This window comes from Pungitius pungitius, chromosome 3 (genome assembly GCF_949316345.1).
Source record: "Pungitius pungitius chromosome 3, fPunPun2.1, whole genome shotgun sequence".
Taxonomy (NCBI): Eukaryota; Metazoa; Chordata; class Actinopteri; order Perciformes; family Gasterosteidae; genus Pungitius; species Pungitius pungitius.
In genome coordinates this window covers 27,327,933-27,340,063 of record NC_084902.1, presented here as the reverse complement: position 1 = coordinate 27,340,063, position 12,131 = coordinate 27,327,933, and the positions used below count along the sequence as shown (strand labels likewise).

General features: G+C 53.2%; 1 protein-coding gene across 5 annotated transcripts in view; it reads left to right on the top strand.

Moving 5' to 3' along the window:
* The window catches only part of LOC119223090 (receptor tyrosine-protein kinase erbB-4-like), a 116,010-nt gene that overhangs the window by 74,887 nt on the left and 28,992 nt on the right, over positions 1-12,131 (top strand). For all 5 annotated transcript variants that reach the window (XM_062561441.1, XM_062561444.1, XM_062561442.1 and 2 more), the window contains exons 5-15: positions 60-125; positions 1,356-1,474; positions 2,251-2,392; positions 2,923-3,036; positions 4,518-4,644; positions 4,780-4,853; positions 5,445-5,535; positions 5,663-5,868; positions 7,045-7,177; positions 9,705-9,798; positions 11,438-11,592. In XM_062561441.1, the coding sequence (XP_062417425.1) occupies positions 60-125; positions 1,356-1,474; positions 2,251-2,392; positions 2,923-3,036; positions 4,518-4,644; positions 4,780-4,853; positions 5,445-5,535; positions 5,663-5,868; positions 7,045-7,177; positions 9,705-9,798; positions 11,438-11,592 (1,321 nt within the window). The remainder of the gene's footprint in view (positions 1-59; positions 126-1,355; positions 1,475-2,250; positions 2,393-2,922; positions 3,037-4,517; positions 4,645-4,779; positions 4,854-5,444; positions 5,536-5,662; positions 5,869-7,044; positions 7,178-9,704; positions 9,799-11,437; positions 11,593-12,131) is intronic.

The window sequence follows — 12,131 nt, the reverse complement described above, 5'->3', positions numbered from 1 at the left end:
GTGCCTCCGGTGTGTGTGTGTGTGTGTGTGTGTGTGTGTGTGTGTGTGTCTCTGTGCAGGCCGACGCTGCCACCGCTCGTGTAACGGACGCTGCTGGGGCCACCAGGAAGACCAGTGTCAGACCCGTGAGTACGCACACACACACACACACACACACACACACACACACACACACGCACACACACACACGCACACACACACACATTTTCATTCTTTACTGTGGAGACAGTGCCATGAAGACTGTTTCCCCTTCAATTATGTCTCTATCATTTTTTTAAATTGAAGTCTAGGCGGATGACAATGAGTCTAAATCCCACTGTATTTATTAAATGGGTGAAAAATGAGGATACTGTAAAGTCTGCAGTAATCTTTAATCTGCTTTAATCTGGGTTGACATAGATGTCACGCTGTTTGCGCTGGGCCCAATTTTATTGAGCTTAAAAACCCAAATCAGCACACAGTTCTGTACATTCAGTAATAAATGTGGAATGCAAAAACGCTTTCAACAATTCTACCTCTTTTTATGCAGATGTGCTGAGTTTTCCCATGAATGTGACAGAACTCAGAAGTGCTGAAAAACAATAGAGCTGAGAGGGGGGGGGGGGGGGGAGGAAATGCCGCTTCTCTGTTTAATTGCAGTTCCACTCGTGCCGTCTGAAGGGGAAGTGGCCTGCTTTCTCTCAGACTATCGCAGGGCCGCCTGCATCATTATGTTCTCAACGCCGGCGCCTCGGAGCTCCTGCTGACTCGCCCCCGCCCGCTCGCCGCGCGTCTCCCGCTCCGGCGGGACACGGAGCGCCATCGCGGCAGCTTTGATGCGAGGGGCGCCGACGCGTCGCGTCCCGGGCGCTTTGCACTTCTCGCAGACGGAGCTAACGTGTCCCCCCCCCCCCCCCCCGGTTACCGCAAGGGGTTGGCATGGCAACAACAACAAAAAGAGCACTCGCTGTATAAACACAGATGGGATGAATCGACGGGGGGGTCCGTGAACTTTATTTATCGGGTTCGCTCCTGCAACGTCGCCGCCTTTCCGCCCGCACGCAGCTGCCACTTTCCAATGGAGGGCCGAGGCCGCTTGGAAGACAAAAGCCCGGTTCAAGGGCACCTCCGGAGCAGCTGTTGAAGGAGGAGACAGCGCCCGGTGTAGTTTATTCTATTTTTTACAGTCTGTCTGGGCGTCCGCGGGTCACAGCCCCACTTGTGTGGCCTTTAGCTCGCCGAAAGGCCCCCGTTTGTCCGACGGTGTTTGCCTGGTGCTCTAACGCGATAGGCAGGTCGTGTGTGTGTGTCAGACCTTTTACATTCTCTCTCTCTCTCTCCCTCCCTCCCTCCCTCCCTCCTCGCTCCCCGGGCAGTGACAAAGACGGTGTGTGCAGAGCAGTGTGACGGTCGCTGCTTCGGGCCTTACGTCAGCGACTGCTGCCATCGCGAGTGTGCCGGCGGCTGCTCGGGCCCCAAGGACACCGACTGCTTCGTACGTCGCACGCACGCACGCACACACGCACACACACACGCACACACACACACACACACGCACACACACACACACACACACGCACACACACACACACACGCACGCACGCACGCACGCACGCACGCACGCACGCACGCACGCACACACACACACACACACTGCTGCCCTGGTGATAACTCCTAACTTTCTATCCATCTTTTTTTCTCCCCCATCTCATTGCTGCACCACCGACCTCGCCCCCCCTTCAGCATCCCTCTTATTGCGCCGCATCTGTTCATCATCCTCACCCGCCTGAAAATAATCCACTTTGTTTGCCGGGTGATGAATTGTTTGTCATTTTACGGGGGGGGGGAGACTGTAAAAGTCTTGCACGGCGGGCGCGCTTCAAAAGAACAAATTGGTGATTCAGTGTTTCAATTAGTGGCCCTTTTATCACCCCGACTTCTTCCGACTTCCCGCAAAAAGCGGAGGCCGGCAGCGGCGGTATTGCGGCTGTAATTCACGGCAGCGGCTCATCCAATTCAATTAGCGCCGCTTCGGCCCACGCCGCCGCAGACGCCGGAGCGCTCAGGGGGGTTTATGGGAAAACGTTTCACCATTCGCCTCACGGGCCTCGGATCAATGGCTCCGATCGTTCCACCGTTTGGTGCTAGGCGGGGGGAGGGGGGAGGGGGGGGAGACGGCGTGAAGATGAAATGATGCTCGCTCGCTACCCCCGGTGACTTTCTGCTGACTGTGCTCGTGTGCCCCCCCCCCCCCCCCCCCTCCCCCCACAGGCCTGCACCAACTTCAACGACAGCGGCGCGTGCGTGACCCAGTGCCCTCAGCCGTTTGTGTACAACCCCACCTCCTTCCAGCTGGAGCACAACCCCCGAGCCAAGTACACCTACGGAGCCTTCTGCGTCAAGAAATGCCCACGTGAGTCGGCCTCGGTCGGACGGGAGCAAAGGCGGCCGTCGCGGCGATGCTAATTGGGCTTTGTGGAGTGTGAGCTGGTTTCCATCGAAGAGGCTTTTTAGATCCCAGACAAGTCGAGATAAATCACTCAGACACCAATAAACTGTGCATCTCAATCAACTGGTTGCTCCGCCATCTGTTTCAGCTGCTGGCAGCTGAAAGGATAAGCAAATTGTAGTCCTCCCCCCCCCCTGCCAGACATGGAGTCAGAGTGCGGCTGTTTGTCAGCGAGCACGCATTAAAAGTTGAGCTATATCAACAGATTGTATGTCCATGTCCCACTGATCCTCAAATGAGCATACACACCATTTTTCCACCGCCGCGCCCCAAATGCCAACCTGATTCATTACTTTTCCCGAGCGACGCGGCACTACACCATTTGTTTCTATCACCCTTCAAACGTGATTGGAATGTAACACACGAGAAGCGTTTGGAGGAGTCTGAAGGCTTCGCCCCTGCCGGTGTCCGCTAACACGCTCCCCTGTCAACAGATAACTTTGTGGTGGACCACAGCTCCTGCGTCAGAGCGTGTCCCAGCAACAAGATGGAGGTGGAGGAGAACCGCGTCAAGATGTGCATCCCCTGCACCGACATCTGTCCCAAAGGTGAAGCGCGGCTTGCTCTTTTCGTCTTTGAGTGACTCCTAGCGGACGTCGTCTGGTGCACGATCGGTTTAAACCCACGAGCGCCGCTCCCGCCTAGCGGCTGCTGCCTCGTTCGTTTTGGGCGCCGAGACACGCTGACAACAGACAGATGTTTCTTTGGGATGGAAATCAGGTGGATATTTATGCGTCCTGCTTCCCGGCTCTCACTGCACCGCATTTACTGTATGTACTAGAGCTTATGCGGTTAAGCCATTTTAATGAAATAGCTTTATGCTAACAGTGATGATACTGAATCAACAGAAGCCCCGGGAATTACTTAAACTGCTTTTCGGCAAATGGAATTTTTTTTACGAGAGCCAGCTTTTTTTGTATATATATATATTTACACATATCACACTAAATATGTATCTAACTGATTTATTCTAACATCTTCACTTTAGGGTACGGCTACGCAATAAGCACATCTGTGCAGCAACAACGTCCTCATTCCTCTAGCTTTGTAAAATACGCACAGTGAGATGAATGACACATTATTAATATTAGATAAAGTGTTCTTCTATACTGTTGGATTTAAGCATATTCGGTTTCATGTGTTTCATGCATTGGTGCATTATTTAACGGAATGAACCCCCGGCTTCATGCTACTCGTTTAGCCCCCCCCCCCCCTCCCGCCTTCTTCTCACATTGCCCGCCGTGAATATGAACTGCGATGCTCATTTCCCTTTGAAGGATGACAAATAAGCTGCGAGCGAAGGTCACACGCGGGACATGTTAATTAACACAAGACGGCCCCCGTACGGACAAACCGCTGATACCTGCTCGGTAATTACAGCTCCGTTTTGCGCCAGTGTGAGCTAAACGCCTAAAAGGTCTGATGTGAAATTCAACGGCATCACTTCAGCCCAATGCGGAGGATTAACCCCTCCCTCTGTCCTTCGGCCGGCCCAGGACAGTGGGCGGTTCCCCGCAGCCGCCGCCGATGGGGCCTCCAGCGATTGGTTAATCCCTCGGTTGCATCGTCTCTCGCGGCGCGGAGGGGTTAATGAGGGACAGCCCCAAGGAACTGGGGGAAATGATAACAAATTAACATTTCAGATATGGAATTGGCTGGTATAAATCACTATCAAAAACTGGTTACACCACTTAATGCGAGCCTTATTCATCACACCCCTCCTCCCCCTCCCCCCCCCCGCGCGCCTCTGTCAGAAATACTTGGCTGACACCGGGCCGCAAGTGTAATTAATGCAGATGTAATGAATTCATTATAGAGGAGGCATTGGCTGTGGATTGGCCCGTGCTTTCATCAAAAGAATTGCAATGCGTGGAGAGGGGCCGTGGCCTTGCCAACGCACCAAAGCACCATGAAAAGGAATCGGCTTGACAAATAGCTAATAGCATTTTTTCAGAATTAGGTCTCCGGGGTACAAGGGCACTTTGTGTATGAGTTCACACCTTGAATAAAACACGTCTGCTGGGCTCAGTGTGCGACGGCATCGGGACGGGCAGCCTGCAGGCCGCGCAAACCGTGGACGCCAGCAACATCGACAAGTTTGTCAACTGCACCAAGATCAACGGCAACCTCATCTTCCTCATCACTGGCATCAAAGGGTAAGCGCCCCCCCCCCCCCCCCCCACGGCCTCAATGATTTGAGTAACATTCTCGTCGTCCAGTTTTAGTCACCGAAACGTGGCACCAGATAAAAAATAAAAGATAAAAATCCCTTGCTCCGTGTTTTCCCGCAGGGACGTTTATCACGGCATCGGACCCCTGGACCCCGAACGGCTCAACGCGTTCCGCACTGTGAGAGAGATCACAGGTGAGACCGCCTCGGCGGAGGCACCTTGGAAAAATGAGGGGGAAACGAAACAGCGTTTACACGTGCCGCGTGCGCGTGCACGCTTCAGTGTGGATATTTATTCATTAACTATTAGAGGCCTTCAGGGATGAGCCATACCTCGTATACAAAGCCTTTTGTCATATTAAACTGCGGCTCGCAGTTGAGCCAAGCGGCTAATGGAGTGAAACGGCATTTTCATAATGAAAACCTGAGCAATAAGAAAGAGCAATGGGCTCCATATCCCCGCCACTTCCTGCCACATCCCTTTCATGTCGTTCCCACTGATCCCGATTCGATGTAATCTATCATTAAGGGCAAGCGCGACTGGACGGATTGTGCAGGCTATTAAATCCATTGGTTTAATTAGGGTATATTGTTTTCTTCGAGCGCTTTTCTGTCCTCTTTTGACAAAGAATGGCTTCCTGCTTGAACTTCGGAGAGGCGCTGCAACTTCACGATGAATGAAAAAGGCAACAAAAGGACTATTTTTCTTTCTTTGTTGGAGGTTCTCGGGTTCCTTTCCTTACTTGAGGATGAGGCTTATTAACGGCCACCTATCCTCCTCTGCAGGTTTCCTCAATATCCAGTCATGGCCCGAGAACATGACGGATCTCGGCGTTTTTTCCAGCCTGGCAACCATTGGCGGGAGATCCCTTTACAGGTATATTTACGGGCGGTTTAATCCTCGTTGGTGCCTCTGATAATCTTCTCTACCTCTCCCCATCACCTCTTTCCGCCCGGTTTTCCCAGTGAGCTGCCTAACCTCTCCTCTTCTCGCCCCCTCGCAGTGGGAGTGGTATTTCGCTGTTGATCCTGAAGCAGCGCTGGATCTCCTCGCTTCAGTTCCAGTCGCTGGACGAGATCAGCGCGGGAAACGTCTACATCTTCAACAACAGCCGCCTGTGCTTCTACAACACCGTCAACTGGACGTCGCTCTTCAGGACGCCGAGTCAGAAGGTCCTCATCCGCAACAACCGCACTCCCAAGGAATGCAGTGAGTAGTCGGTCTCCTCGTCGGGAGGGTGATGCGTGGAGCGGTTATTGGTTATTGGTGAGCCGTGCGCACCAAACACGTCCGTCTCCACGGCGACCGTGTCACAGGTCGTCCCTCGCTCCTCGGCCATGAAAGCGCTCTTTCAGCTCCCCGTGAGCCGAGTAATGAATGTGTAATGCACAGTGGTGGATGAGGCTCACTGCCCCCCCACTCCCCCCCTCCCCCCTTCTCGGGGATGTGGACGCCTGATGGACCAATGGTCTCCATGGTGGCTTGAGCTGAACATGGTGGGACGCTGGCCAGAGTGCGAATGAGGCGAGGTTTTGTGTAATTATACTGTTGTTATCACAAAACGCGGCACGTTTCTTTTTCTTCTTTAGTCCCTCAGCGGCGCTTTGGAAACCTGGCGAAGCTGCGTGTTTAAAAAAAGACAGAGATAGGCGTAAAACACCAACGTGGAAGCTGCCAGGCTGAGGTTGATATCATTAGCCGGCTAATGAGTGCGGTGTGTGTGTGTGTGTGTGCGTGTGTGTGTGTTTGAGATCGATCGATGGGGCCTTACACAGGCCTCTTCATTAGGCGCAACCCCCCTGTCTACCATCGACTGCCCGCCTGTTGACAAAGGGACAACACTCCCGGGGACGTGGGTGTCAGTCACCGGACGGAGCACACGGCGAGCCCGACCAAGCGGAAATCGATCTGTTGTGGTCTGACCAGGGGGGGGGGGAGACAAAAAAAAGAAAAAGGGGGGCTGCGGGGTCCCGGGCTTTAATGGCACGAGGCGGGGGGAATACCAATGCTCGCTCACACAGCTGTGTGTTATGCACAAATGAGCAGATGCACGCAGCCCTCGCTTATCTCCTGGGTGTGAATACAGAACAGACACACACACACACACACACATGCACACGCTGGTGCAAGTGAGCACAAACACTCCTGTGACTGAAACCGCACATAATAAACCGATATTACATGCATATCACTTTGCTTCTGTGTATTATTTGTAGATGGAGAGCACTGTAAACACTGTATCATGTTTCCAGAAGGCTTAAATTGCTTTTGTGTGTGTGTGTGTGTGTGTGTGTGTCCGTGCCTGTGCAGGCTACAGCAGCAGGTTTATTCTTTTTTTCCTCTCCTCCCCCATTCTCTTTAAACGCCGGTCCTTTCTCCACACAGCCCAGCAGCAGATGGTGTGCGATCGGATGTGCTCTGACGACGGGTGCTGGGGCCCGGGGCCCGACCAGTGTCTCTCCTGCCGATACTTCAGACGAGGTCGCGCCTGTGTGGAGTCCTGCAACCTTTTTGACGGGTGAGGCGGTCGAAGCGATCTGACACTAAACAAAATGAGCGTTTCCCCCGCTTGTCAGACCCCCGCTGCCTTCGGGGAGGGGGGGTGGGCTGCATTCATTCTTGTTGCAAACAGCCGCCGATGACGAGCCGGGGAAATAAAATCAATTGAAAGAGCGCCGATGCATAAGAATGAAGCCGACGCATCCTCAAGAGCTCTGGAGGAGCTCTAATTGCAGATTGGAAGTAATGTAATGAGATGAACCATTAAGGGATTTGACTCTGTGAACAGATAAAGGAACATTTGAATATATTGTTGAGGTATTACAATCCCTCCCGAACAGCCCGGACAGGAGTGTGTACCGCTGCGAGCCGTGAAATAACTGACATTTTTGCGACAAAGGCCCTCTCGATGTCCGCCGCCGTCCCCCGATGCTCCCCCCCCCCCCCCCCGTCTTTGTCGATGCTGCTCCCGCTTTGTGCTGCTCTTGAATGAATGGGGTTGAGGAATGAAAAAAAAAAGTACTAAACCGGAGGTGTACGCAGGTTCCCACCTGCAAAGCAGCACACGCAGCTTTGGCAGATGGAGAAAGGAGATCTTTCTTATAATGAAAACCTAGCCTTTACCCCCCCCCCTGGTGACTACTTCTCAAAGCTCGGTTGGTCTTGAGCCAATACAGAACTTCGCAGTGCAGAAAGAAATGTGGGGCCTGAGTGTTATTTAGTGGCATGCTGCAGTGGGTGCTTGAGCCCCTCACGCGGCATCATGCCTAATGACTGCGTGGAGTGGTGGCCCCTGCATGCATAGATGCACCATCCCTCAGAGTCCAGTGCGTGTTAGCTCATTAAATATGTTGCTAAGTTGGTGATTTTAAACCTTAACATTCCGCAGCTCACCCTCATTATACTGCGAGCCTCCGTTCTTAATGAGGAAAGGCACTAATTCCCTTTAGTTTATACGTCTGTTGAATAAAACAAAGGAGGAGCAAAGGAGTGCGAGAGGGGAAAAGAAAGCGGCCGAGGAGGAGGAGGGAGGGGGTGGGGGGGGGGGGGTGTCCACAGGGGAGTGAGACGGGGGAGGAAGCGGATTAGAGAAAGCGGTTGAAAGTGTTTAATTAAAAAAGTTGCTCTGGTTTGCTGGAGGTTGGGAGGGGGGCGGCCTTTATTGTGGCCACAGACCTGCTAAAACAGGTCTAATCCCTCTTCGGGCCGGTCCCCCAACGGGGCCTCGGCCTTGAAGGGGGCCAATCACGAGGATGGAAATGACCCCGGAGAGCACCACAGCCGGGGCCTTTGTCTCTCACACTTCGCCTCCATGTTTTCTCTTCCAGCCAACAAAAGGACTCGGGCCGCTTTTCTAAAGGATTCCCCTAGACGGAGCTTCCAGGGGAGAAATCTCATTTATTTTGGAACCCGGGAAAGAAGGACTGGGGGGAGAAACGCAAATGGAGCAGTGGGAGTTTACCTTTGAGTCCGTTGTGAATCAAACGCCACGTTTGGATGTTTGAGACATGCGGCTGCGAAACGAATCTATTTTTTTTTAAAAGCCCCCCCCCCGCTGAGGCTCTGCAGGGAGGAAAGCCCCCTTTGTCATGGAGCGTCGGCTCCGTCCCTTTGCTCTATCGCAGCGTTTGGGGTACGACCAGGTGTCACCTCCGATTCACCCCATGGAGATGCACGAGAAGCTCCGGCGCAACGCCGGCAATTGGTGGATTCTGCATCCCGTGAAAACAAACAAACGCTCCCACTGTGAGAAGGCTCGTCTGTGAAGGGGGGGGGCGAACCCTCCTCCTCCGCATCGGCGGATCGATCCCTCTGATGTGAAAAGTGGTTTTGATCGCCGGGGGGGGGGGGGGGCTTTTTACAGGCGAGCGGCACCGCCAACGAAGGCACGTTCCCCCCCCCCCCCCCTTCCCACCCTCCACCCCCCTCATTGCCCACGCTTCTAAAACCAAGCCAATGATTCTGACACAAAGAAAAGGAGGAGATCATGGATGGGGATGTATCGGTACGGCCAGGCAGCAACAACACCGCCATGAACTCGCCGCACTGAATAAACAGTCGGGTGGAGCTCTGGGTGGAGCTCTGGGTGGAGCTCTGGGTGGAGCTCCGGCCGGTCGCCGCCGCCATGATTTCTGGACTCGATTAGAAGGTGAAGAGGTGAAATATCTCCTTTCTTCTGGCTCCTCCCTCCGTGCGGCCGCACCCCGTTATCCTAAACCACCCCCCCCCCCCCCCCCACCTCACCTCGTGTTTGCCCACGGTCTAAGAAGCGCTTCATTGACCACACTGAGCCTCCGACCTTGATCAAACAGGCCCGCCCCTCTTGTGAATTTGCCGAGATGGGCCCGGGTGAACGGAGCTGCAAAGTTTCTCCCATGACTCTGCTTCGCATGTATGTTTAAAAATCAATAGTCTGTTATGTATAGCTGTGTAACAGCCTGCATCAAAAGCCTTCCCTCAGCAGGCTTCGATCAATATTTCAATGTGGATAGGCTCTTGAATCTATAAAACATCCAACTCTCTCTCCATTCCCTCATCTCTGTTAGGGACATGCGAGAATTTGACAATGGCTCGGTGTGCCTGGAGTGTGATGGCCAGTGTGAGAAGAAGGACGGGAGCGCCATGACGTGCCTCGGCCAGGTGAGACGCTCCCGAGACGCAGCTCCCCCCTTTGATGCTCCCTGAAGGTCGGCTTTTCACGTGTGGATTGAAAGCGCTCCTCGTGTTTCTGTGCCAGAAGGGGATTTGCAACAGATCTTTGTGCAGCGTTTGCAAAGGTGGACGCCGGGTTAGCGAGAGGAAGGATGAACTGGTTACCGTCGGAGGCAAACACACACACACACATTAACTCTGGAAACAGCACCTTCACCTTCCTGTAAAAGTCCCATTTAGAGTCACAGGTGGGAGCCTAACGTGTCAGAAGAGGTGCACATGAATGGAGACAAAGACTCTAAAGAGAGTTTTAAATTCGGATAAACATGCGGTTCATTTTTCACCTGGTGCCACAGATGCCGACCAGTGCACCACGTTCCTATTAAACCACTGCAGCGAATCATCCCTCTCAAATATTGATCGGCTCCACCTTGAGTTACATTCGCTGAAAAATAAGAAATGACTCCGAACTCATCCTTCCTTTATCCTTTTAGGGCGCGCGAGCCTCAGAGTTGTTCACCCCAGCGTTGCGTTTGTGGTGCCACATTTCGGCGCTAAAGTGGTACGGGAGCGCGTCGCATGACTTACTTTCTGGAAAATTTAGCGCTGTGCGAGTAACCTTTCATGACCGTCCCTCGTGGGTGGGAGGCGGAGAAGGGAGGGAGGGAGAGAGGACGAGAGATGACGGGGGGTGGGGGGTGGGGGGGGAGGAGACTCCTCAAGGATGCACAGAGAGGCGGCTGACTTTGAGATGCTGGTCACAGCTGAGTAGTAAATAACACCGGAGTCAATCATCCGCGGGCGCGCTCGCACAAGAATACACATGCAGACGCGGACACACTCCGATGCGCGCGCGCACGCACACACACACACACACACACACACACAGGCATGGAAAGTGAGAGTAATGTTTATTGATGCCGTGCGTCTCCCTCGTGTCAAACTGTGAGAGGCTGTCCGTCAGGTCACCGCGGTCGTCATTAGCAACGGAGCACGGCGGCAAAACTCCCAGCAGCCCAGAATACAGCAGCGGGTGTCGACTACTGCTCTCGCGCACACACACACACACACACACACACGCACACAATTGCACGCTCAAGCATCCGCTACCACACTCCAGTCGACACAGGCGAAGCTTCAAACACACACACACACACACACACACACACACACACACACACACACAATTGCACGCTCAAGCATCCGCTACCACACTCCAGTCGACACAGGCGAAGCTTCAAACCCGCGCTGAAACACACACACACACACGCAGACACAGACACACACAGTCAGTGTTTCGCTCCTTTCATGCACACACGCCACTATTCGTGTTACTTATTCATGGCCCCTCTGCAGCTGAGCTCAGCCGCCACGCGTTCCTCTCCATGGCATTCATTGCGTTGTGCTTTGACACTTCCTGATTCCCGGTGCATTTCGGCCATGTGAACAGGGGGACACGGGGTGGTTGGAGGTGAGCAAGTTGACTCTCCAGGTTTTGAGTTGAATTCCGCCAAATTCTATTCTCCCCTCTCATATCTGCATTTCTCTATATCTCCATTATTGTATATCTTTTTTTCACTGCGCCCTCCTCTCATCCCCCCCCGTCCTTGTTCTGCTCTGCTCTCAGGGCCCGGACCAATGTGTGAAATGCCTCCACTTCAAAGACGGACCCAACTGTGTGGAGAAATGCCCCGATGGGTTGCAGGGGGCCAACAGCTTCATCTTCAAGTACGCCAAGGCCAACAACGAGTGTCATCCCTGCCATGCCAACTGCACCCAGGGGTAAGCCACGGATGATGCATGCTATCATTCCATGACTCGGCTTAGGAGCGTTTATCCTGTTAAAGGCATTGTGAAGACAACACTGCCTTCGACATTGGCCCCCCCCCTCAAAGAAAAAGAGGGGAAAAAGAGGACTTAATCTCACAGCCTGTAGTTGGCTTCTGGTGGCTCTGCGGTCAGAAGGAGAATGCATTGACCCTTAAGGCCATGTGGAGTATATCACATATAAACTATAAATGAAGGGACGGGGGCAGACAGACCGTATAGCTGGAGGGGAGATGTGGAGCCGGGGGGGGGTTTACAGCTTGAAAATGTAAGATAAAGGAGACCGAGAAGGTGCATGAGGTGCCTGAGGATTTATAGAAAAAGAACACGGCATGCTGGCCGGAACAAAGAGCATCGCAAACACCCCGAGTCACAAATCCAAACATCTCCTGGAGGTAACACAAATGCTCAGGATGGGGTATACATTTACAAGAAATAATTCTCAAGTCTGCAGCCGAGATTTACCTAATTCCACAATGTTTGTAGCTGCAGGA